The sequence below is a fragment of the Elephantulus edwardii genome, unplaced genomic scaffold (assembly GCF_000299155.1).
Source record: "Elephantulus edwardii isolate Elephantulus edwardi_28Jun2011 unplaced genomic scaffold, EleEdw1.0 scaffold00066, whole genome shotgun sequence".
Lineage (NCBI taxonomy): Eukaryota > Metazoa > Chordata > Mammalia > Macroscelidea > Macroscelididae > Elephantulus > Elephantulus edwardii.
In genome coordinates, this window is record NW_006399816.1 from 6105522 (window position 1) to 6133384 (window position 27863).

The window sequence follows — 27863 nt, forward strand, 5'->3', positions numbered from 1 at the left end:
TACTGCTTTCCACAGGGGTTGCACCATTTTACACTCCCACCAACAGTGAATCAGGGTTCCAGTTTCTCCACAACCTCGCCAGCATTTGTTGCTTGGAGTTGCCTATTTTAAATTATACTAAAATGTTTGGCTAGAGCAGAAATTGACTGTAGTAGGGCAAAAGAGTATAAAAGAACCTGATTTAATCTACAGATAAGAACAGTTCTAGAAACAGACATCTTGCCAACTTGTCATCAGATAGTGAAAATTTTATATTACTAGCTGTTGTGCTGTTGTTGGGTGTCATAGAGTCGATTCTTACTCAAAATAGAACCAACTGCCATCAAGTCAATTCCAACTCATAGTGACCCAATAAGGCACAGGTTTCTCAGGCAATAAAATATTTACAGAGGTAGATCCACTCGTCGTTCTCCCATCGAGCAACTGACCTTTTGGCAAGTGTTTGAGTTCTTTAATCACTGCACCACCAAAGCTCCTTAATTCTGACTCATAGCAACCTTGTACGACAGAGCAGAACTGTAAAGTGTTTCCTGGACTGTAACTGTTATAAGCACAGATCACCATTTCTTTTATCCAACAGACTGCCAAACTTTCTGTTAGCAGCTGAGCATAGCTATTTTGCTACCTTGATCCATTATCTAGAGGAGCTGTTAATGATCTTGTGAGCACTAGCATGACTGCCTTGTGAGGCATGAACAAGCCTTGTGGGGTCAGTCAGATCAAAGAACAGTTACTCTTTTGTCAAAACGTCCTATTAATTTTGCTGCTCTAAAATTCTTTATTTAGGTTTTTATTGACTATGCAGAAGCATTTGACTGTGTGACTCATGACACTTATGGCTAATATTGAGAAGAATGGGAATTCCAGAGCATTAAATTGTGCTCCTGTGAAACCTATACTTGGTCCAAGAGGCTGTTGTGCAAACAGCGCAAGGGAACACTACATGGCTTAAAATTAAGGTGAGAGTGCATCAGGGTTACATGCTCTCTCCATACCTATTCAATCTGTATCTTGAACAAATTATTTGAGAAGCTTGACTCTGTGAGGAAGAATGTGGCATCAGTTACCTGTGTTATCCAGATGACACAACTTTTCTTGCTTAAAGTGAGGAGGACTTGAAGCACTTGTTGCAGAAGATCAAAGAATACAGCCTTCCGTATGGGTTGCATATCAACATCAAGAAAGCAAAAATTTTTACCACTGAACTGATAGCATTATGATAGGTGGAGAAAAAAAATTGAAACTGTCAACAACTTCACATCACTTGGATCCTCACCACACCCTTGGTCCCAGCAGTCAGGCAGTCAGGAGATCTATTGTACTGGGAAAGTCTACAGTCAGGGACCTCTTCAGATGATTTGAGGAGTAATGAGTGAGTTTGAAGGCTAAGTTATATCTGCTTCATTCCATGGTCTTTCTGATCATTTAGCATGCATCTGAGAACTGGACAATGAATAAGGTTTACAGAAGAAAAATTGGTGTCTTTGAACTGTGTGATGTTGGAAAAGAGTTCTGAATATCCCATGGACTGCCAAAAGAATAAATATGTCTTGGAGAAAATACGAGAGTGCTCCTTGGAAGTAAAGATGATAAAGCTTCACCTCACATACTTAGGGCATGTTGCTAGGCAGGGGTATTCCTTGGAGAGGGACATGATACTTGGAAAGATGGGGTGTCAGCAAAGGTGAGAAAGACTCTCAACCAGGTGGATTAAAACAGTGATTGCCACAGTGGGCTCTGGTGTGTCAGGAAGTATGAGGATGGGATAGGATAGGATAGGATAGGCTAGGATAGGATAGGATAGGGTTCAGATCTGTTGTTCATAGGGTCATATGGGTCGTTCTTGACTTGACAGCACCTGACAACAACAGAATCGTCCTGTTAATTCCAAAGCCAAACCCATTTTGATTTTTTTGTTTTCTCATTTGGCTTGTGGGGCCAAAGGAGCAGTTAAGATTGCTATGCATTATGTAGTAACTCTTCCAAGGGCCCAATCTCATCTCTCTTCCCCCCATAAAACCCAACAAACCAACAGTAAGAATAACAAACTTTCTGTTTGTTTTTCCATTTTAAATCCAATAATTTGTACCTCACTTGGGTACCCTGGTTTTTCTCTTCATTGCTTTTTCTTTTTTTTCATTCTTTGTGGTAGGCCCTACTCTCTGAATCTGGTTCTGGCCTCAGTGTTTTGTAGTATTTTATCTCCTTTGAGTTTCAGAATGGTTTCCATGTTCCTATTTCCCTGTGATAAGTTTTGGGTTTAGTCTTACTTAGGGAAAGGGTTATACATTTTGTGTGGTTTTGGTCCCATGAAGATGTTATCTTCTTACTAATTGTTCTTTCTTTGTCAACAGGCCACCAAGCAGTTTCTTGAAGAGATTAACAAGTGGACAGTTCAGTACAATGTCTCTCCACTCTCTTGGAATGTGGCTGTCAAGTTCCTCATGGCCAGGAAATTTGATGTGCTCCGCGCCATAGAGTTATTCCACTCTTACAGGGTATGTTGCTCAGCAATACAGAAGCTGTACCATTATATTGTGTTATTACAGTTCTCTAAGTGCCTTCTCTCTCCTAAGAGAAGATCTTCAGTCTCACTAATAAGGAGCTTGGCAGCCCTTAGAAGGCGCTACAAAGTTACGACTGGAGAGTGGTATGCCACCTCTCAGGAGCTCTGGTGACATAGAGTGTGTTAAGGTTTCGTTCACATTCATTTCATCATGTTCACTACTAACTGAAAGGTTAGTGTTCTCCTATCAGATTTATACTCTGAAACCCAGTGGACAGTTGCTGTGTGTCAAAATCAACTCAGTGGCAGTGGGTTTCGGTTTATATCACTTCTAATGATGGAAACTAAAAGGAAATTGTCTGACATCATCTTGCTGGCATGATAACTAGTACACATTTCCTAGAGGTAGAGTTCCAGCTCTCTTCACGGGCCTTTGGCCACATACTCCTTTTGCTCTACTGGTTTCCAGGATTGCTGGAGTTTCTAGAAACCTGCCATTCAGATAAATGTTTAGTAGGCATTTTGGTTCAGAAAGAAGAACTTAGACCGGTAAGAAAGAAGCAATTATGTTAGCTAGTCTGTTGTCTTAACATTACCTTTATGCTTATAGATGTGAAGCATGTTACTTTGGTGTTTTGTTTTTTTTTTAAATCTTCTGTTATTTTTGGTTTCTTGAGGGAGTATTGACTTTGCTTCTGTATTTACTTTCCCATTTGACAGTGTCCTTAATAGAACACTGTGTGGCATGTTAAGCATGTTGTTCTTATTGTTGTTTACCGTTGAGTTGGAGCCAAGTTTTCAGAGGCAATAAATCACATGGCTGAGGAGATTGCCCATCCTCCCACAAAGCAGGTGGTTGCCTTGAACCACATGCCTTTGGGATTGCAGCACAGCTTCTTGCCTCCAGGCTGGGCACCAAAGAGTTAGAATATTTTTCTGAGGAGACACAAGATATCCCTAAATTTAAAAACAAAACCAAAACAACAAACAATAGTTAATAAACATTAAGAGTAGTTTAAGAGCAAAGCTCATTTACATTTACCTTGTTGGTAAACATATTCAGTAGTCATTAATTTATTCCATATATGTTTACTGTGTGTTATAGGCACAGATTATTCTTTAGAAAATCAGATTAAATAAACAATTGCAGAACTATGTATGGTAAATGATAGGGCAATACTATGTTCTTTGGAAGCACATTTAGTTAGGAGATTCATGGAAGCTTTTTGAAGAAAATAACTTCCAAGTTAAGATGTAAAGAAGGATGAGTAGGAATCAGATAGGTTGGGGAGCGTGGTAGGAAAAACAGGGAGTTCAAATTCTCAGTGACAAGAGAAAGTCTACTGGGTAAGACTGTTGGTGTGAAGTGGGGACTACCAAAAAATTAGTCAGCAATGGTGAACAAGGCCAGATTCAGGAGTATTTGCTTTTATAAACAAGAATGATGGGATCATGTTTGCATTCTTCAAAGTTTTCTTCTCTTTGTATTGTAGAGATTGGATCAGAATGGCTAGACTGGAAGCAGAAAGACTAGTTATAGAAGGTTGTTGTACTTAGGCAGAAATGATTGTGGTTTCATTGAGTAATATCAGAAGAGATGGAGAGAAATGGACAGATTCTAGATAAATGAAATTAATAGGACAGGGTTGTTTAAATTGGTGCATGAGGAAAGAAGAGGTAAGGATTCTAGGTCTCATCCAGGTAAGGATGGCAGGATAATTGGTGGCAGCATTCACTGATTCAGGGGACACCATACCAGTAGGTAGAGAGAAGGTAATAAATTCTATTTTTGTTATTGTTGTGAGTACTCTTAAGTCAGAGATGAGTCATAGTTGACCTCTAACAAGTTTTCAGAGCAGTTAATTGCACAGGTAGAGATTGCCTGTCTTTATCCTGCAGTGCAACTGGTGGATTTGAATTGTGTGCCTTTGGGTTGGCAGCCTAACTCCTTATTACTAAGCCACCAGAGCTTCCTAGAGTTCTATTTTAGCTGTGGTAAATTTGAAATACCTTCGATATAACTGAGTAGACATGTTCTTTGCATAGTAGTTAAAGAGCAGTGATGTCAGTCTGGTAGCTAAGGTGCGCCTAACACAGGTCATGGTCTTTGCAATTACTTACTGTGCATCAGAGAGCTGGATAGTGATTAAGGATAACAGAAGAAAAATTAGTGCCTTTGAGTTATGGTACTGGAGAAGAGTATTGAACATTCAGTGGACTGCCAAGAGAATAAACAGGTTTGTCCTAGAGAGAGTGAAGCCAAGTTGCTCCATGGAGGCAAGGATTTTGAAGGTCCATTTGGCATACTTTAGACATGTTGCCAGGAAGGACCGACCAGTCCTTGGAGAAGGATGTCATGCTTGGAAGAGTGGAGAACAGTGCAAGAGACGAAAACTCTGGAGGAAATGGACTGACACAATAACTGGGGCAGTCGGGTTAGGTGTATCAGAAACAATGAGATTGATTTAGGGTTAGACATGGTTCAGAGCTGTTGTACATAGGGTCATGATGGGTTGCTGGTGACTTGACAGCACATAATAACAACTTTGTAGTTATCAGATATCTCAGTCTAGTTTACTGAAAAAAGATTTAGGAGTCACCAAAGTAGAGCTGAATAGTGAAGTCATGAGACTGAATTCAAGGAAAATGAGTAGGATGATGTGTAAGGTAGAACCTCCAGACTTTTTTCTTTCATTGGTCCAATATTATTTTTAAAGTTGAATCAAAATGTTTTAGGTATAAATCCCATTATTACTATCTTACTGTTAGTAAAGATTTGGAATTTTAATCATGAATTGGGGAAGAAATCTAGAAGAGATCTAGTTTTTATTCACTAGAGTGTACCTGTCATTTACTTCTGCTTGTTGTGTGCCATCATATTGGAATCATCTCATAGCCGACCCTCTGCCAGTTTTCAGAGGCTGTTAATTACACAGGAAGAAATTGCTTATCTTTCTCCCTCAGAGCACCTGCTGGATTCTAACCTTGTGCATTTGGCTTGGAAGCACAACTCCGTACCACTAGGCCACCAGGTCTTCTCTGAAAGTTTACTTAGTACTAGACAAATAATTGATGGCCTACGATGTTTGTAGGGTGAGTGAATGCATGAGCCAAATGGGTTATAAGTGAGTTGAGGAGGAAGCGAATGGGAGAAAGCTCACAAAAAAGACTGAAGAAATGGCATAACCAGGAGTATTTTCTTATTGTCATGATAGTCAAAGATATAGAATAATCAAGAAGGGAATCAACTTTGTCATGTAAAAAAAGATTCAAAATGTCCACTGGGCTTAGTGATAGACATTATAGGACAAAAGTCCTGAACAAAGCTATCAGCGAAATAGTTGGATTGTGAGGAAACAAGAATACAGTGAGTGGAGGAGGAGCAAACTAAAGTGAGTTCTAAAGAGTATAGCTAAGTACAGATTAAAGAGATTACTACACCCATCACCATACATGATTTTGACAGATGAAATTTCTACATTTGTGTTAGTATGTCCTGTAAGTAAATATCCATGTTTATAGCAGAGCCGACAGGGGGCAAAGTTATCTAAGCTTCTAAATTATCGCCAAACACCTTAAGGGAATAAGTTGATGGTCCTAGGGCCTCAAAGGATATAGACTAGAGGACATCAAGATCGGTTGGCATAACATAATTCACAGAGACAATTTTCTTCATATTGCTTTGGTGAAATGTGGTTAGGGTCATCAAAGCTTACAAACAACGACATAAAGTACAGCTGTTGGTTTCTTCCCATCTGCAACAAAGATGAGGGAAGAAAGCCAATGGTCCGAAGGACTGATGGACCATGCAAACCTCAACCCCCTACAACGCTGGGGCAAGAAGAGCTAGATGGTGCCTGGATAGCGTGGACAAAAAAACGTGTAGCCAAACACAAAAACCTAAAATAATAACTAAGTGTCCTGGTCTGATAGAGACTGATGGGTTTTCAAGATTGTGAGCCTTAGTCACCCTTCAGACCTGGAACAATGCTAACTGCTTTGGCTCAACTTTCAGCCAAACTATAGATAGACCTATAAAGTGAACAATAACAGCAGGGAGCCACTCACTCTGTAGAATAACCAACCTATGTGGCTGCATTTGCCTAAGAATAAAGCTCAGAAATCAGGGAGGGGTAGGATAGGAAGACTTAAGGAAATAACTATCATTGGGAGGAATTAGGAAGAGTGCAGTTCTGTTACATTGTGGGCATTGCAATTAATGTCATAAAACAAAATGTTTGTGAGTTGTTGAATGTAAACCAACTTGTAAAATCAAATCATAGTAAATTTATCCAAATATGGCTAAAGAAATGAGGTAAATGAGGTTGTAGTAACTCTTATTAGAGAGGACATAGAATGGAGGAGGAGGCTGTTTAAGATAAATATGTGAGGATGTGATGTATGCCTCCAGATAATTTTTAGGCCGATATTTCTATTTCCTGGGGCAGAGTTAGGAACTGCTGCATATATTCAGAACTTTTATCAATTCCCTAATGGTATTTATTGGTCTAATTGAGGCAGAGAAAATTACTTAGGGAACTGATAAGGTGAAGTTGGGCAGGAATTCTAATCACACACAATGGCCTGGAAGTGACTTTATCAAGGGATTTATGGTTCAGCTAGTTGACTTCTAAAATCTCTTATTTCTGAGGTCTAGTGATAACATGAAACTCTTGTGATGATCTGGTATTTTAATATTAATTCACCCTGCTACATTTCATTTCTAGGAAACTCGAAGGAAGGAAGGCATTGTAAAGCTGAAACCTCATGAAGAACCTCTCCGTTCTGAGATCCTTAGTGGAAAGTTCACCATCTTAGTGAGTCTTCACAGACCCTGTTACATTGCTGCATCACTTTTTTTTTCACTTGTCCTGTTTTGACTTTGTTCCTGAATATCTTATCCTGAATGTAGAGATTCTATGGTTCTCTCTTGCTGCTTTTTAATTTGCCATCCTCCTGGAGAGTTAGTTTGGCAGCCAGTTTAGAACTTTCCTTAGATCTCTCTCTAGGTGAAGACAAAAGACAAGGTGATGTTTTTCTACCACAGGGATATTGTCCAAGGGGCTCTTTAGAGAAACGAGCATGGGATGGTATAAACTTTCTTTTACTTTCTAAAGAAATTGATACATGTTCTCAGTATCTCTTCACATATTGAACCTTTTTCTGGGATATAAGAATCCATAGCAACTGTTTTCTAAGATTTACTATTTTAATTTCTAAATATTTTTCTTTTTGTTTGTTTTAGAATGTTCGAGACCCAACAGGAGCCTCCATTGCCCTCTTCACTGCCAGGCTGCATCATCCCCACAAGTCTGTCCAACATGTGGTACTTCAGGCTCTGTTTTACTTGCTAGACAGAGCTGTGGATAGGTGAGTATGGAGATTATTTTTCAGATAGTGTACATCCAGGTGGTGGAGTTGGTAGGTATTTGTGCTGCTATCCCAAAGGCATCTCTCTGCTAGTTCGAATCCACCAGTGGCTGCATAAGTAAAGGATAGGCAATCTTATCTCATGCAGTTTACAGCCTATGATTTTCATCTGTTGGAAGGTCAGCTTGAGTCTGTTCTGACTTGATGGCAATGAATGAGTGAATGAGTGACTTCTAGGTAAGTTACTGAGTCAGTTTCATGATAGCATGCTGAGAAGGCCAGTTATTAGCAATCATTGTGTAGTTAGAATTACAGGGAAAGAATTAAGGGGAGCTAAGTTTTGCTAGCTCTTACTGCCCATTCTGCCCTGAACTTTAATTATCAAACTCTCTTGTGCCATGGAAGACCAATTTGCTTTGTAAACTTTCGTTTGGATCACTATCTTTGTCTCTCACACACACAAACCCCCTACACACACATATACCCCCAAACTTCTTTCTTTGACCTCAGTTTCTTTCTCTGTAAATAGAATTAATGCCCTTTATTCAGAGGATTTTGATAATTAGCATTCAGGGAGAAGAGTCCAAAAGCAAAATCATGTTTTTAAATAGGGGCCTATACAAAAAGAACCCAACTCAAGTCATCTTTTCATGTCTCTCTAAAGTAAATGGTATTAGACCTAGTCTGTAAACAAAGATACTAAAGTCCTAATATGCTGTGTGAGTCTTCCTGTTATTACAGTGGAGTCTAGATCCTGCTTTGTTGGCACCTGACCAGAGCTGTTTGTACCCTACTACACTACACTATAGTGCTCTTCTGTCCCACTTTCTTTTCCCTGGTGCTTGACATTTACAGTTTGTTACAGTTCTTCCTATCATTGGCTAGTATACTAGGTTAGAAGCAGTATATTGAAGGCTTACACAGATAGTCAGAGCTGTGTACAACTTTCATAGACTTGGGAAAAGCCAAAGGACTGCCCAACATAGGGGCTCTGTGTCCTGTTGACTTGTTGCTATCTTGTTTACGTTACTTTCGTAATGGTTGACTTCTGCTGTTGAAGCTCAGTGGGGGTTCTATCCAGACCATACACTTGTTTATAAAAGAAAAGTTTTTAAGGGATGAGACTATGTCTCAGTAGCCTTGTCCTCCCTAAGCAAAAGTGTGGTATTTCTCAACAGTTCCTCTCTGTGACTGATCTTAGCTCAGGGGAATGAATGAAGGCCTTTTCCCCCAGAAAACCTGGTATTGACCTTCCCCCTTAGGATGCGGAGAGAGTCAGTGTTCTCAATCAGGAATAGCTTTCATTGGTCAAAGGTTCTCTTTCCACTGTGAGTATTGGATCTCACAAGAACACAGTTAAAACTTTACTTTCATATTGTCTGTCCTTTTCATAAAGTCCTCAATGGCTCCTCATTATTGAGAGTACATAAAAACTATTCAAGTGTAAACCCTCTCCTTCAAGCAAAATTTATCGTTGGTTTTTATGTTACCTTGAATCAGGATGTTTTTCCTTCTCCCTCCTTCTTGACTAAGTACTGTCCTTTCCTTCAGACCTAAGTACAGATGACCTCCCTCATCTCTCCAACCTGTCGTAAATAACAATCTTGTTCTTTGACCCAATAGCAGTTGCTATCAATACCAATATAAAAAAGCTATATCGATACCATTCATAATGATACATGGCCTTATGATGTTTATTTTATACTGCTATTCAGTTTATCCTATATCAGTAGACTGTACACTCTCTGAGGGCAGAAACCTGTTTGTTTGTTTGTTTGTTTTAGCATACAGTGGAATATTTAATATATAGACTGATAGGGAAAAATCTAAGCCTCTGAATACCTATTGTTCTACTTCTTACACTGATGACCCCTAGCCTACCCTTGATTGTTTTGAACATGTTAAGGACTAAATATTTGGTGTTTCCTGGAGCGCCTGGTTTTCAGATCTAGTTTCTTGAATCATTTTTACAGAGAAATGATCACTTATCATCACAAACCTCATATTTTGTACCCAGGAAGGTGAAAATCCTATTGTACATGTATATTCCGTGTTGAGATCTAGAAATACTGAAGGCACCAAAACTGCATCTTTTTTTGGTTTGTTTTCACTTTAATAAACTCTCTTTCCATGACAAAAACTTTCCATAGACTGGCGCATTTTGAAGAGAAAAACAGAATTCCTTGAATTTGGTACTTGGTGAGCTCATGGAGAAATGCAGTCTCTGGATGTGAATAATCCGTATTTGCCCTATATATTTAACAGCACCTTGGATCTTGTTTGGTCATTGAGTTGTAGAAGAGATGTTATGATTTAACATTAACTATATTAGGAACTGTTTGTAACTAAGCCTGCTGGGAAAACTTGGATTACTTAAGAACTAGAGATTTTTAAAATGTAACGTCATGAGTTGGTAGCTATTAAATGTTGTTAAAAAGATGAAGGCATAAGATTTCCAGGTGATGATACAAAAAAATTAGGATACAAAACACCAGTAATGTCTTTGATTTCAAGAATGAAGTTTGTGCCCAGAAAGTTTTGCCTTTGTTAATAACTGTGAAAACTATTGTTATCAACTGTGACAAGTACAACAAAATAAATTATTAATGACCGTTCGAATATGCAGATAGTATGCACATAGGGATCTGGCTTGGTAGAAGAGTAAAACTCTCAGGACTGAGGAGGAATACTTTTTGTGTTTTTACACATTCCTTAGTTCCTCAGCTCTGTCTAGGAAAAGGCTCACACCACTTCTTAATCTATTTTTTAAGGTGCTTTCCAAAGCTCATTAGGAGATCTTCTTCCTCCTTAGAAGTCATAAGAGAAGCATTAACCATTAGTGAGCCAAAGCGAAGTCTGTTCTGTATAGCTCCATACCAATGGGAATTGGTATGAAATACTATCTTAGCAATAGTTTTTTCAGTCCATTGAATTATAAATCACTATTCACTGTGTTCTTATTTGCAAGGCCTGTGCTGCAGACTGCTGGGGATAATTAGTTGAATGGATTAAGTGTCTGCCCTCTAGGGGAGAACAAAGTAGTTACACAAAGTTGGAGTATGTTAAAGCCACACACATAATCAATAGGAAGATTTATGGGACTTCAGAAAAGGTATAAAATGTACGTTTGACTAATAATCAGAAATATCTTTATGGAAGAGGAAACTATGAGTTGAGCAATGAAAAATGTATAGAATTAGGTAATCGTAGATGAGTGGGAGGGGCAAGTGTTCAAATTTTTAATTACCTACTACCTGGCCAACTGAATGGAAGACAGATCAGTATTCTCATTCCAAAGAAAGGTGTCCTAATAGAGTGCAAAAATGTAGCAAACAATATCATTACTATCACATGCAAACAAGATTCTGCTGAAAATTAGCCGAAAATGACTGGAACAACACATCAGCAGAGAACTTCCAGATGTGCAGGCTGGGTTTAGAAGAGGCCGTGGTACTAGAAATATTATAGCTAATTTTAGATGGATCGTGGCTGAAAGCAGAGAGTACCAGAGGAATGTCTGTGTTACGTTAACTGTGCAAAGACATTTGACTGTGTGGATAACAACAAACTGTGGCTAACTCTGAGAAGAATGGGAATCCCAGGACATTTGATTGTGCTTATGCAAAACTTAATACTTGGACTAGGAAGCAGTTGTAAGAACAGAGCAAGGAAACACTTCATGATTCAAAATTGAGAAGGAGATACGCCAGGGATGTGTCCTAGCTCTATACCATTTCAATCTATATGCAGAACTCATCTTCCAGGAAGCTGCTGGGCTCTGTTAGGTGGAATTTGGCAACAGGATTGGAGGACGACTTAATCAGCAACCTGCATTATGCAGATGACACAACCTACATTGCTGAAACTGAGGAAGACATGAAGCACTTGCTGCGGAAGGTCAAGGACTACAGTCTTTAATATGGATTAAAGGTCAACATCAAAAAGACAGATTCTCACCAGTGGGCCATTTAGTACCATCATGATAGACAGTGAAGAGATTGAGATTGTTAACAGCTTCAGTTTGCTTGGCTCCACAATTAACACTCTTGGTATCAGCAGCCAGAAAATTAAAAGACAAATTGCACTGGGAAAGTCTGCTGTCAGGGACCTCTCCAGAGTACTGAAGAGCAACAAGGTCAGTCTGGAGACTAAGGTGCTCCTGATCCAGGCCATAGTCTTCACAATTGTTTACTATGTGTCAGAGAACTGGACAATGATTTAGGGATTATAGAAGGAGAGTTGATGCCTTTGAGCTGTAGTGCTGGAGAAGAGTATTGAATATACCGTGGACTGGTAGGAGAACAAATAGGCTCTTCCTAGAGAGGGTGAAACCAGACTGCTCCTTGGAGGCAAAGATTCTGAATCTTCTGACATTGGGAAAATTGCAAGGAGGGAGGGATCAGTCCTTAGAGAGCAACATCATGCTTGAGAGGGTGGAGGAACAGTGCAAGAGAGGAAGACCCTTGATGAGATGGATTGACTCAGTGACTGGGGTAATGAGGGTAGGTGTGTCAGAGACAGTATGATTGACCCAGAATAGAGCAGGGTTCAGTGCTGTTGTCCATAGGGTCGCTGTGAGTCATAAGCGACTGGATGGCACATAACAACAAAATAACTGCAGTTGCTCTAGAATATTCTCCACCTGGAAGTTTTGAATCTGCATCAATAAGCATAGCAGTTCAATCTCTTTTGTAAGACCAGAGTTCAGGAAGGCAGTCGTTTTGCTCTCAAATATGTCCCATAAGTGGGTTTGCCGCAGGTTTCATCTTATTACTTACAGATGTTTTTGTTCTATGATTGGCTCACAGCTTTGAAACTCAGAGAAATGGACTGGTGTTTATCTATGATATGGGTGGTTCTAATTATGCCAACTTTGAACTGGATCTTGGCAAGAAAGTTCTAAACCTGCTGAAGGTAAGTTTGTGGTAAGCCCCTCTTAACTCTCCCTTCAATGATTAGCATGCTTTACTCCACCCACCCCCATCTCTACCCCCCTCCTAATTCTTTAGACTTTGGAAAAAAGATTGAGAAATGGTCTAGACTTCAGATATTGTGTTGAATTTAAAGGTCATTCCTAAATGATGGCTAATATCTAGTGCTTCAGAACAAGAAGTGGTCTTAAAAGTAAAGTGATACTACAATACAGAGAGAAGAATCTCGTATACACTGTGATCTCCAGGTAATAATTAAGGAACTCTGTAGCCTAGTGGTAAAGAGATGCACTATGAATGCAAAGGTATGCAATTCAGTCCACCAGGTACTCTGCTGGAGAGATGAGTAGTCGCCTCCTATGCGATTTACTGCCTCTGAAAATCCCCTAGGGGTCAGCTATGAGTTGGTTCCTGCTTTGAAGGCAAATGACAGCAGCAGCTAATTAATAATTATGTATCCATACTGGTTCATCAGTTGTAACAAATGTACCACACCAGTGCAAGATTTTACTAATTAGTGTGCAGGAGTAGGGATTATTTGGAAACTGCCTTTTTTTTTTATGTCTCCTTTTAAAAAAATTTTTATTTTATTAATTTTAATGAACATTTAGAGATTTTGGATTTCCATTCATTCATCGTTGCACTTTTCTCCCTACCCAGCGCTCCCAAGCAGTTCACTCCTCTCTTTGAAAAGTAAGAGAAAAAGTCTTTCATTGGTATATACACCCCACCACTGCCCCAGTACACTCCACTATTCAACCTTAATTCTGGACTCTTGTGATAATCATAATACCCTATAATATATCGCTTTTAAATTGTTCTCTCCCATATCTGTTTCAATACAGTATACATAATTTATCCAGTTTTTCTCAGTCTTACCCCAACCCTGATGTCAGTCTCATTCTACAACAGTGGCACCATGCAGTAATTGTCCTTTTGTGACTGAGATATTTCACTCAGCATAATTAATGTCCTCTAGGGTCACCCATTTTGAATAATATTGCATGAGTTCCTTGTTTTTCAATGCACTGTAGTATCCCATTATGCAAATATACCACAGCTTCTCTATACATTCGTTTGTTGATGGGCACTTAGGTTGTTTCCAACTCCTTGCTATTGTGAACAAAGCTGTGATAAACATGGGTGTGCATGTGTCTTCTTGGATGTCAGTTATGGTCTCTTTGGGATATATTCCCAGTAGTGGGATTGGTATCTCTATTTGCAACTTTTTGAGAAAGTGCCATACTGCCTTCCACAGTGGTTGCACCATTTTACACTCCCACCAGTAGTGAATAAAGGTTCCAGTTTCTCCACAAGCTCACTAGCATTTGTTGCTTTCTGTTCTGTTAAATTTTGCTATCTGACTGGGGTGAGATGATATCTCATAGTTGTTTTGATTTGCATTTCTCTTAGAGCTAGGGATTTTGAACATTTCTTCATGTGCTTGTTGGCCGTCTGAATGTCTTCTTTGATGAAGTATCTGTTCATATCCTGTGCCCATTTTTCAATTGGATTTATCTTGTGGTGCTCAAGTATTTTATAAGTTCTAGATATAAGTTCCATACCTGACAGGTCATTACCAAATACTTTTTCCCCGTCCGTGGCTTCACTTTTTACCCTGTTGGAGAAGGTTTTGGATGTGTATAAGTTGATTCTTAGAAGTTCCCATTCATCTGTTTTATCTTCTCCTGGTTGTAGAGAAAGTGTGCTTTTTGAGGAAGGAGCCCTTGTAACATAGTAGGTTAATAGTTGGATTTATGGCCATTAGTTGCTCTGCTGTGCAAGAAAAAATTGAGGTAGTCTCATCCCATTAAAATTCACACCCTTAGAAATCTGATGGTGAGTCTCCATGAGCATCATTCAGTACCAGTCATTTTGGGGCTTGGTAGTTTCTAAGGAGCCCTTGTCGCACATGAGAGTGTAACAGTTTGAAACCACCAACCCCATTGTGGGGAAAAAGATGTAGCAATCTGCTTTTGTAGAGATTACAGCTTTGGAACCCCTGTGTGGCAGTTCCTATCCAGTCCTGTAGTCACTCTGAGTAGGAATAAACTCTGCTGCAACTGTTACATACTTTCAGCTCCTTTTTTCTATGACTCTAACCCTGAAGGAACACATAAAACCTATTCATTTTTTAAAAAAGTAAGAAGAATTAAAATTTAAAATACAGGAGAAAATTCCAAGGTATAAAGTAGAATCACCTTTTTTTGCCAATAATTTTATTATTATTATTATTTTTAATGAAAATTTACAGAGATTTTGGACATTTTTCATAAGAATTTATGAAGATCACTAGACTTACTAGACTGAGGCTCAATGTCAAGAAGATAAAGATTCTCACCATTGGACCAGTTGGCAGCATCAGGATGGATGCAAAGAGATTGAGATTGTTCACAGCTTCAGTTTGCTCGGCTCCACAGTCAACAGTTTTGGCACCAGCAGCCAGGAAATTAAAAAAAAACATATTGCAATGGAACAGTCTGCTGTTAGGGACCTCTTTAAATTACTCAAGAGCAACGGTGTGTCTCTGGAGACTAAGGTGTGTCTGATACAGGCCATGGTCTTTGCAATCACTTGTTACGCATCAGAGAGCTGGACAATGACTAGGGAGGATAGAAGGAGAATTGATTCCTTTGAGTTGTGGTGCTGGAGAAGAGAATTGAATGTACCATGGATTGCCAAGAAAACAAACAGGTTCATCCTGGAGAGGGTTAAACCAGGCTACTCCTTGGAGTCAAGGATTCTGGGGCTTCGTCTGTCATACTTTGGACATGTTTGTAAGGAGGGACAGATCGTTGGAGAGGGACATCATGCTTGGTAGGGTAGAGGGACAGCGCAAGAGGGGAAGACCCTCTGAGGTGAATTGATTCAGTGACTGGGGTAATTGGGATGGGTGTGTCAGAGGAAGTGCGATTGGCACAGGATAGGGCAGGGTTTTAGGGCTGTTGTACATAGGGTTGCTGTGAGTCGCAAGCGACTCGATGGCACATAACAACAGCAGTGAATTACAGATGTTTTTGGCTTGTGATTTCCATTGTGACATAAGTATATGTACATACACTATGTGAATTTATATTCAAAAGTTTATAACTCCTAAAATGTAAAGTTTAAAAAAAAAAACCCAAGAAAAATCCAAACAAGCAAAATTAAAGAAGAAAACTAGAAAAATTTTTAATTCCTATTCCAAACTCTTAGATCCAGAGGTGATTTTAAATTTTTTGCGCTTAAAAAATAATATGGCCTGTGTGCCAGTCAGTAACTGAATGTAGTATACCTGTTATTATTATGGTTATATATGGTGGTATTTTACTGTATTCACTGGTTGTTTTCCCCTGTAATAAATGGGGGAAATAAAGGCTTTAAGTAGCTTGTGATCTTTCAGGTCAGATTTTATTGACTATTGATTTTTTACATCAAACTTACAAAAGACTTTTCTGAGTTGTTTTGAGTTTAATATTGAGAATGAGGATGTGTAAATCTATGTGTTTGTATTATATAACAAAATAAAAAAGTTATATATATGTATTATAAAACTGAATAGAAAAGTTATGTATATGTATTATAAAACAAAATAGAAAAGTTTCACAAAGTACACTTCCCAGTGTGCAATCACTTTGATTAATCTCTTTCATAGTTTAAAAATATTAGTCATTAGTTGATTAGTCATTAGTCAAAAGTTGATTTCAGGACACTGAGCAGCCACAACATGCAATATGAAAAACATTGGTCTAGGTCTGTGTTCCAGCATCTACCTTCAAACTAGGTTTTTAGAAGTCTTTATTTACAGTTACAACTGTAAAACAGAAATTATCATTAGCATCTAAATATAACTATTTTGGCATACGTTTTTAATATTTATTAATATTAGGTAGCTGTAAAAGTAAGCCGTATGTATGTAATTATTATGGTAGTATATTTTAAAAATACTTATTTTGTAAAATAAGGTTTTCCATGTATCAGTGTTGTCACATTCTTTTTTTTCTTAATTTTTTAAAATTCTTTTATTATTGTGTGTGTGTGTGTGTGTACTGTCATATCAGATCTGATTGGTACAGAAGGAGATTGTCCCTCCTTCTCCAGCAGAGCATCTGGTGGATTCGAACCACATACCTCTAGGATTGCAGTGCAACTTCTTGTCACTAGGCCACCAGAGCTCCCTCACATTCATTTTTTTTTAAGCCTTAGGTATACTATATAATACTATTAAGAATAGTATTAATCATATGTAACATGCTCTCTTCTTTTACCCTTGCAGAGCTCTCTTATTTTAAATAATTAACTTTAAAAATAATGTGAACACCCATGAATCTACCACCCAAACTGAAACCAGCTTGAGAAATAATTTATGTTTACCTGTGTGCTCTTTTCTACCCATTCCGTTTTATTCCTCTTCCAGAGGCAACACTTGTCCTAAATTCTGTGTTATCTCTGGTTTTTAAAAAATAATTTTTTCAAATATGTCTAAATAATGTTTGGTTGGTTTTGAACCTTGTAAAGAAAGTTTTATAGAACATTAGGACTCATCTGTTTCACTAATCATTCCATTACTGTAATTCAGGTTGTGCAGGCAGTGTGACTCATTCCTTTTCATGATTGTGCGTTTTTTTCATTGATGACAGTTTATCTACTGTTCTGTTGTTGGCTTCTTTAATGAGTTTTGCTATTATGAAAAGTGCTACTGTGAGCAAGTGTTTAAATGTCTTCTGGTATATGTGTGCAAAATTGCCTCGATGGCAGCATTTATCAACCTCTTATTGCCTCATTAAAAATTCTATCTCAGTTTCTTAGTGTTGTTAAAACAGAAATAACCCAAATAGGTAGCTTCAGTGAACATAAATTTATTTTCTCACATTAGGAAGTTAGAAGTCTTTGTCAGTTCTGGGATAAGATCTTTGTCTCTTTTCAGCTTCTGTTCCCTGGAAATCTTCATGCGGTATAACATCTTTATTCCCCATCTGTGTGTCCTTGCTTCTATCCTAGTTTGTTCTTTTTATATCTCAGAGGTGATTGGTTCAACACACACTGTACACCAGTGGTCTCATCTCATTAACATAATGAAGCCCTATTCTCAAATGGGATTATATCCACAGGTATAGGAGTTAGAATTTACAGCACATTCTTAGGGAACACAGTTCAGTGTGGAACAGGACCTTTTAAAACAGTCTTTTCTCAAATTGTACCTTTCTCAATAAAATTTTCATATAGATGTACTCTAGATCTCTTTATATGTTAACTGTTTATTTTGTTCTCACTAGATTAGGTTCAGATTTGGTTCTAGACCATGGCAATAAAGTAAGTCACACAAAATTGTTTTATTTCCAAGTACATGTAAAACTTACACTACGTACAACAACCCAGACTAAGAGGTACACTGCAGAGAGGATGGGGGAAGGGAGAATTAATTGTGTTATAATGAATGAATACTTTTTTTTCTATAATTATATTTTATTAATTTTCATAAACATTTACAGAGATTTTGGGTTTCCATTCATTCATTGTTGCATGAATGAATTCTTAAAAAAACAAAAAACATGAACTCGGGGAGGAGGAAGGGAGGGAAAGGGAAGTAAAATGTACAACAATGCATGAATGAAAATCTAACTTTTCTGTAAACTTCGTTAAAATCACAAAATAAAATCTTTTTTAAAATATTTATACTTATACTTGAGTGTTACTGTGTACTGCAGAGTCAGGACCAACCTATAGCTGAGAGGCAGCTAATAGCACAGGAGGAGATTGCCCATCCTTTTCCTGTGGAGCAGCTGGTGGCCTCGATTGCCTTTGGGATTGTAGCATACCTTCTTGCCAGTAGGCCTCCCTAGTAGTCTATTAAATATTTAATGTTTTTATTATGGACCATTGAGTCAGAACTGACTCATAGCTGACCCTGTAATGAGTTTTCAGAGGCTGGATATCACACAGAAGATTACCTTTTTTTTTCCCCTCCTACAGAGCAGCTGGTGAATTTGAACTGCATGTCTTTGTGTTGGCAGCACAACTCCTTACCCAGTAGATTACCAGAGCTCCCTAAATGTGCAGTTGTTTTGTGCTATCAAGTCAGAACTGACCCAGAGCTGACAGACAGTCCAGCAGGTCTTCAGAGGCAGTATATCATATGTCCATCCTTCTTTTGAGGAGCAGGTAGTAGATTTGAACCACATGCCTTTGGGAATGCATCAGAGCTTCTTGCCACTAGGGCACCAGCACTCCCTGAAATAATGCAGTAGCATTTTGGAAAAGTTTGAAATACTGTTAGGATTACCACACTGTAACACAGAACCAAAAGTGAGCACATGCATGGAAAAATGACACCAATTGACTTACTTGCTACTTACATGGTTGCCACTAACTTCCAATTTGTAATAGGTGGATTTCTACAAAGTGCAGTAAAGAAAAGTGCAATAAAATGAGGTATGCCTTTAAATCAGTATCTTGTATAATTTACATTTTTTTATTAATGTAATTTTTTTATATTACTAGCCATATATGCTTCTTGTGTGAAATGCCTGTTTCTGACTCTTCTCATTTTCCTTTTAGTTTCTTCATTTATAAATTTATAATTTTATTTTTTAATTTCAATAATATATAAAAACTACAAACATGTAAATGGAGAAATCAATAGGAAAATGAGTAAAATACATTATTAATGAACTCTGATGGCTTAGTGGTAAGATACTGCCCTGCAATGCCAAAGGCAAGCAGTTCAAATCCACTAGCTGCTCCAAAGGAGAAGGATGGGCAGTCTCCTCCTGTGTGTTAACTGCCTCTGAAAACCACTGGAGGGTCAGCTATGGGTAGGTTCTGACTCATTGGTAAACAACAACATATGTGAAAAAGAACTCTGAAGTATCTATAAGGTATTGATATCCATGTAGACATGTTGTCAGGGGGAGCCAGTCCTTGGAAGAGTAGATCATGCTGGGGCTTGTGGAGGGTTAGAAAAGGAGAGAAACACCCTCGATGAGATGGATTGACACATTAGATGTAACAATGGACCCGAGCAGGTCAGATCATGAGGATGGCACAGGATAGGGTGAGGTTCAGATCGCTTTTTCTACTGTGAGTAGAAGTAAACTCGATAATATCTAACAACAATAAAACTTGCAAGTAGGTTTTTCCCCCTCTTTTTATTAAGTCCTTTTGACTAGTAAATAGGAATCTCTTTGTGGTTTAATGTGTCTAGTTTTTATTTAGTGTGTACTGTCATAAGCCCTTTCTTACACCAAAGTCAGGGAAAAAACCTATTCACTGCTGTTTCCTTTTAAAGGAGATCTATGATATAGTGCCATAAAGAATTGTACTGCTAACTCAAAGGCCAAGTTTCTCTGGCAGTTCAATCCACTAGCAACTCTGAGGGTGAAAGATGGACATTCTTCTTCCTTGCAGTCTACAGCCTTGGAAGATCTAATGGAGGGATCAGTTATGAATCAGTTCCAACTCAGTGGCAATGAGTTTGAACTTGAGTTTTATTTTCTTTAAGAGTTGGGGTTTGTTGTGTTTTCTTTTTTTGTCATGTAAGCTCTTCAATATCTGGAATTGATATTTTGGTATGGTGTGAGATGTAAGGATATGACTTGTTTTCCTCCTATGGACTGGCTATCTTTTTCTTTCTAGTTCTACATAATGTGTAGTCCCTCATTCCCCAGTTTGTAGGTTCTATTTGTCATTCTTAACAAAGCCACAATATCCTGATAAGTTAATATACCTTCTGCAGCAAATGCCTGAGGTCCTCCTGAGTTTCAGAAAGCAAGGTTGAGTCATCTGTATAATTCAGGTTGTTGATGAGTCTTCCTTCAGTCCTGATGTCACATTTCTCCTCATAGAGTCCAGCCTTCCGGATGATCTGTTCCATGTATAGATAGAAAAAGGTATGGCGATAGGATGCATCCTTGTCATATACCTTTCCTGATTTTGAACCATGCAGTATTTCCTTGCTCTGTTCTGATGACTGCCTCCTGGGCCAATTATAGGTTTAGGCTTAAACACAGTCTAGTGTTTTGGGTTTCCCATTCTTCTCAAAGTTAGCTGCAGTTTGTTGTGATCCACACAGTCAAATGGCTTTGCATAGTTGATGAAACACAGATAGACGTTCCTTTGGTACTCTCTGCTTTCAGCCAAAATCCATCTAACATTGGCTGTAATGTCCCTAGTACCATGGCCCCATCTAAACTCGACCTGCACATCTGGCAGTTCTCTGTTGATGTGCCATTCCAGTTGTTTTTTTGATAGCTGCTCTTAGGGAAATGATGGTATGGACAACCTCCCATTGGATGGATGGATTAGCTTAGACTTGATGGTGTACAACAGCAATAGTCAGTAGTAGCAGCAATAGCAGTAGTCAGTATATGAGAACTCCAATCTCTCCACCCCCTCACCAACATTTGGTTTTTTTTCTAATCATTACTGTTGTTGTTAGGTTCAGATATCATCTTATTGTTGGTTTTATTTTTTCAATTTAGCAAAACAAATGAAAAAGATTTATTAGGCAATAAGATAGTGGCACAGCTAGTCTAAGGTGAGCATGCCAAAGAGTCAAAGTGAAAAAAAAGATGAGAGAAGAAAGAGAAAGGCCCCCTGGAAAGATGGGGATGAATCAGACCTTATAGCACACTGTCAGTAGAAAAGGAGAGTAAGAGCCTCATTGTTTGATTTGCATCACTCTGATGGCATAATCTGTAGGAAGTTGCGCTGCTAACCCAAAGGCTGTGCCATTCTAGTAATTTAAATCCACCAGTAGCTCAGCAGGCGGAAGATGAGCAGTCTCTTCCTGTGCGATTTACAGCCTCGGAAACCCAATGGACTGTGATTTGGTTCCAACTGGACAGCAATGAGTTTTGAGTTTTGAATGGCTAATGACTGTAAACATCTCTTGATTTATTGACTGGTGCAGTGTCTGTTCATATCCTTTGTCCAATTTTTATTTGGAGTTTTGTTGCATTTGTCTTTTGTTGTTGATGGCTTGATATTTTCTGTAAATGTTAGAAGTTGTTGTTATGTGCCATTAAGTCAATGGTAACTCATAGCGACCCTATGTACAATAGCTCAGAACTTTGCCCTATTGAGAGCCAGTCTCATTGCCTCTGACACATTTACCCCATGACTCGTCATTGAGTCAATCCATCTTACCCAGAGTCGTCTTCTCCTGCTCTATTCCTCCATCCTTACAAACAGGATGCCCTTCTTAAAGGACTGGTCCCTCCTGGCAGCATGACCAAAGTATGAGATGGAGCTTTCAAATCCTTGCCTCCAAGGAGCAACTTGGTTTCACCTTCTCTAGGACAGACCTGTTTGTACTCTTGACAGTCCATGATATATTCAATATTCTTCTCCAGCACCACAACTCAAAGGCATCAATTCTGTCATCCTTAGTCTTTGTCCAGCTATCTGATGCATAGTAAATAATTGCGAAAGCCATGGCTTGAATCAGGTGTACTTTAGTTTCTAGAATGACACCATTGCTCTTCAGTACTCTGGAGAGGTCCTTGATTTTCACAGTGCAGTTAATCTTTTGGTTTCCTGACTGCTGGTGTCAAGAGTCTTGATTGTTGAACCAAGCAAACGGAAATTGTTAACAATCTCAGTCTTTTCTCTATCAGAATGCTACCTATTGACCTCCTTGATATGTCATTGCTAAAAGTTTTTTCTTAATCTGTTGGCTTTCTCTTTACTCTTGGAGAAATACATTGTTGTTGTTGTTATGTGCCATCGAGTCATTTACGACTCATAGCGACCCTATGTACAGGAGCCCTAAACGCCATTCTATCCTGTGCCAACCTCGCTGTCTCAAACACATTCATTCCCACCACTCCACTCACAGAATCGATCCATCTCATCGAGGGTCTTCCTCTCCTGCACCATCCCTCCACTCTTCCAAACATGATGTCCCTCTCCAAGGACCAGTCCCTCCTTGCAACATGCCCAACATATGTCAGACAAAGCTTCAGAATCCTTGACTCCAGGGAACATTCTGGCTTCACCATCTCCAGGACAAACCTATTTGTTCTCCTAGCAGTCCATGGTATATTCAACACTCTTCTCCAGCACCACAGCTCAAAGGCATCGATTCTCCTTCTATCCTCCTTGGTCATTGTCCAACTCTCTGATGCATAGCACGTAATTGCAAAGACTGTAGCCTGGATCAGGCACACCTTAATCTCCAGCCTGACATCGTTGCACTTCAGTACTCTTGAGAGGTCCCTCACAGCTGACTTTCCCAATGCAATTCATCTCCTGATTTCCTGGCTGCTGGTACCAAGAATGTTGACTGTGGAGCCAAGCAAACTAAAACTGTTAACTGTCTCAATCTCTTCACCATCCATACTGATGCTGCCAATTGGCCCAGTGGTGAGAATCTTTGTTTTCTTGATATTGAGCTTCAGTCCATATTGAAGACTGCAGTCCTTGACTTTCTGCAGCAAGCACTTCAGGTCCTCCTCAGTTTCAGCGAGCAGGGTTGTGTCATCCGCATAACGCAGGTTGTTGATGATTCTTCCACCAATCCTGATACCGCATTCCTCCTCGTACAGCCCAGCGTGTCGGATGATCTGTTCTGCATACAGATTGAAAAGGTATGGAGACAAAATACATCCCTGGTGGACCCCTTTCTTGATTTTGAACCATCCAGTGTCTCCCTGCTCTGTTCTGACGACTGCTTCTTGGTCCAAGTATAGATTTTGCATTAGCACGATCAAATGTTCTGGGATTCCCATTCTTCTCAGAGTCAGCCATAGCTTGTTGTGATCCACACAGTCAAAAGCTTTTACATAGTCAATGAAGCACAGAAAGACATTCTAGTTTATCTTTTATTGTTTGTAAATTTTCAGTTATGTTTGATAGCCTATTTATGTGATAAATAAGGGCCTTAAGTTTATTCCTGGTTTTTCCCACGTGATCCTCATAATTTAATCTTTTGTTCTTTGGTCCATCTTGAGCTGTCTTTTCCTATGTAGTTTGAAGTATAGCTCTGGTTTCATTTTTCAGCAAATAAAGAAACTTTCTCTTCCCATTTAATGGATTTTGGCCCTTTGTATAGGATCAGCTGTCATAGGTGGATGGACTTACATTTACAATTCTGTTCCATTGGTCTGTGTGCCTGTGCTAGGCTGTGTTTGACTACGGTGGCTGTGTAGTAGGTTTTGTGATTGAGAAGTGTGTGACCTCCTACTTTATTCTCTTTTAGTAGTGCTTTGCTTAACCAGGTCTCTTTCCTTTCCATGTGGACTTGGTGATTAATTTTTCCATCTCTTTATGGAATATTGATGGATCTAGATGTAGAGGACATTATGCATATATTTCCCTGTGGGTAGTGTGAATATTTTCATAATCCAAGAGCATGGATCTGTGTAGGTCTCTTAGTTTCTTGCAGTAATGTTTTGTAGTGTGTGTAGGTTTGTTTATTAAATCTTTTATATTCCTGGATAGGTTTATCCCTAATTATTTCGCCTTTTTTGAGAGGCAACTGTAAATATAAAAGGGAGCACTGGTGGCCAAGTAGTCATGAATTGCACTCCTAACCCAAAGGCAGGCGGGTTGAATCCACTGACTATTCCTTGGGAGGAGGATGGGCAGTCTTCTCCTGTATCATTTACAGCCTTGAAAACCTACTAGAGGGTCAGCTGTGAGCCAGTTCTGACTTGATGACACATAACAACAACAACATTATAAATGATAATGTTTTCCTGTTTCCTTTTCAGAGTTTTCTATGTTGTTATTGTTTTTGTTAGGTTCCATCCAGTCCACTAACTCATAGTGACCTTGTTTACAACAGAATAAAACCTTGCCTGATCCTGCACCATCCTTACTCTGCTGTGCTTACGATCATAATTGCGGTCATGGTGTCAGGCCATCTCCCTGTGGGTCTTCCTCTTTTTTGCTGGCCCTCTCCTTTTACAACCATGATGAGATAATTCTTCAGGGACTAGCCCTTCCTGGTAACAACACATCAGAAGTATATGAGATAAAGTCCACCATCCTTGTTTATAAAGAGCACCATGATCACACTTCCAAGACAGATTTGTTTGTTTTTTTGGTAGCCCGTAGTATATTCAGTATTATTTGCCAGCATCATCACAAGCCAAAGACATTAGATTATTTGAACTTTTTTATTCATTGTCCAACTTTCATTTACACATGAAGAAATAAAAAAATACTGTGACTTGGCTTTCTGTTCCTCATCAGTTGACAGATAGCACTCCCTGAGACACAGTGGGGAAGGTCAGAGTAAATGGGATTTGGCTGTATTGGATACCTGCTCAACAGGGTTGCTTTTAACTCTGGCACAGTAGATTTTGGTGCTATCAATTACCCCTTCTTTGACATCACCTACATAGTCTATAAGTTCAGTATGATTCCACCCATGGTCTATGTTCCAGTGTGATTCCATCCATGGCAAATTCAATGGCATTGTCAAGTCTGAGAATGGGAAGCTGATCATCAGTGGGAAAGGCAGCACTATCTTCCAGGAGTGAGATCCTGCCAACATCAAGCAGGGTGATGCTGGTGTTGAGTATGTTACGGGGTCTGCTGATGTCTTCACAACCTTGGAGAAGGCTGGGTTCACTTGAAGAGTGGTGCCAAACAGATAATCATCTCTGTTCCTTCTGCCGATGCCCCCATGATTGTGATGGGCAAGAACTATGAAAAGTATGACAACTCTCAAGATTTTCAGCAATGCCTCCTGTACCACCAGCTGCCTACCATACCCCACCTGGCCAGGGTGATTTGTGACAACTTTGGCATTGTAGCAGGTACTCATGACCACAGTCTATGTCATCATTACCACACAGAAGACTGTGGATGGCCCTTCTGGAGAGCTGTGGCACAATGGCCATAGAACTGCCCAGAATATCACCCTGCATCTGCTGGTACTGCCAAGGCTGTGGGGAAAGTCATCCCTGAGCCGAATGGGAAATTCACTGGCATGGCTTTCTGTGCCCCCACTCCCAGTATTTTAGTTGTGGATCTAACCTGCTATCAGGAGAAAGCTGCTGAATAAGATGACATCAAAAAAGTAGAAAAACAGGCATCAGAAGAGTCCCTATAGGGTATCTTGTAATACACTGAAGACCAGGTTGTTTCCTGTGACTTTAACAGTGACACCTACTCTTCCCCTTTTGATTCTGGGGCTGGCATAACCACTTTGTCAAACTCATTTCCTGATATGACAATGAATACAGTAACCAGGTGGTTGATCTGGTGGTTCACATGACCGCCAAAGAATAAGAGCCTCTTGGACCACCAGCCCCAGCAATAGCACTAGAAAAGAAAGACACTGTCAGCTGCTTGGGAGTCCTTGCCCCAATTCATCCCTCCACCTAATGAGAATCTCACATGCTTGGCACAGCTTCCATCCAGTCCCCTTAAGAAAGGTGAGAGGCTTATAGACCCATCTTGTCATGTACCATCAATAAAATATACTGTTGTTGTTGTTGTTATGTGCTGTGCTATCATGTCTTTTGCTCCTCATAGCAACCCTATATACAACAGCTCTGAAACCTGCTCTATCCTGAGCCAACCTTGTCTCTGACACCCCTACCTCCATTACCTTAGTCACGAGTCAATCCATCTCATCAAGGGTTTTCCTCTCTTGCACTGTCCCACCACCCTCCCAAGCATGATGTTCCTCTCTAAGGGTCCCTTCTTGCAGTATTCCCAGAGTATGTCGGACAAAGCTTCAAAATCCTTGCTTCACCATTACTAGAACAAGCTTGTTTGTTCTCCTACTAGTCCATGGTATATTCAGTACTCTTCTCCAGCACCACAGCTCAGAAGCATCACTTCCCCTTCTGTCATCCCTAGTTACTGTCCAGCTTTCTGATGCATACCACATATTTGCAAAGACTATGGCCTGTATCAGGTGCATCTCAAGTCTCCAGACTGACATTTTGCTCTGGAGAGGTCCTTGACAGTACACTTCCCCAGTGCAATTCATCCTTTTATTTCCTGGCTGTTGGTACCAGGAGTGTTGATTGTGGACCCAAGCATACTGAAGCTGTTAACAGTCTCAGTCACTTCCCCATCTATCATGATGTTGCCATTCGTCCCAGTGGTGAGAATCTTTTTCCTCTTGGTGTTGAGTTTCAATCCATGTTGAAGGCTGAGTTCTTGACCCTCTGCAGCAAGTGCTTCAGGTCCCCCTGTTTCAGCACGCAAAATTGTGTCATCTGCATAATGCACGTTGTTGATGAGTCTTCCTCCAATTTTGATGCCACATTCCTCCTCATAGAGCCCAGCCTCCCAGATTATCTGTTCTGAATATAGATTGAAAAGGTATGGTGATAGGACGCATCCCTGGAGTATACCCATCCCAATTTTGAACCATACAGTGTTGCCTTGCTTTGTTCTGATGACTACCTCCTGGTCCAAGTATCGGTTTCGCATAAGCACAATCAAGTGTTCTGGGATTCCCATTCTTCTCAAAGTTAGCCACAGTTTGTTGTGATCTATATAGTTAAATGCCTTTGTACAGTCAATGAAACAGAAGTAGACATTCCTCTGGTACTCTTTGCTTTTAACCAATATCCATCTAACATTAGTGATAATATCCTGGCGGTTCTATGTTGATGTGCTTTTTCAGTCGTTTTTAGATCATTTTCAGCAGAATCTTATTTGCAGGTGATATTAATGATACTGTTCGATAAAGAAAATACTGTGGCTTCAGTCAAATGTACCTTAGTCTTTAAGCTGACTTCCTTGCCCTTTCGCACTTTAAAGAGATCTTTAACATATGATTTTCCCAATACACTATGTCTTTGGATTTTTTTACTACTATTTCCGTGAGTGTTTATTGTGAATTATTTTGTAAAGTATAAAATTAAACTATTAATGACTTCAGTCTTTTCTCTATTATGGCGTTGGCTACTGGTCCAGAGGTGAAGATTTTTGTGTTCTTTTGTTGAGATGTAATCTCTGCTGAAGACTGCATATAGCCTTTGAGTTTCATCAATAAATATTTCAAATCTTACTCCTTTTATGCTTAGAAGATTTTGTCATCTTCATATTGCAGCTTATTGATAAATCTTCCTCTAATCTTAATACCACATTCTTCTTTATACAGC

General features: G+C 39.3%; 1 protein-coding gene across 1 annotated transcript in view; it reads left to right on the forward strand.

Moving 5' to 3' along the window:
- Positions 1 to 27863, forward strand: part of PTPN9 (protein tyrosine phosphatase, non-receptor type 9) — a 143361-nt gene that overhangs the window by 67461 nt on the left and 48037 nt on the right. Inside the window, exons 2-5 of the mRNA XM_006888287.1 lie at positions 2355 to 2498; positions 7234 to 7323; positions 7752 to 7876; positions 12685 to 12790. Of these exons, the coding sequence (XP_006888349.1) occupies positions 2355 to 2498; positions 7234 to 7323; positions 7752 to 7876; positions 12685 to 12790 (465 nt within the window). The remainder of the gene's footprint in view (positions 1 to 2354; positions 2499 to 7233; positions 7324 to 7751; positions 7877 to 12684; positions 12791 to 27863) is intronic.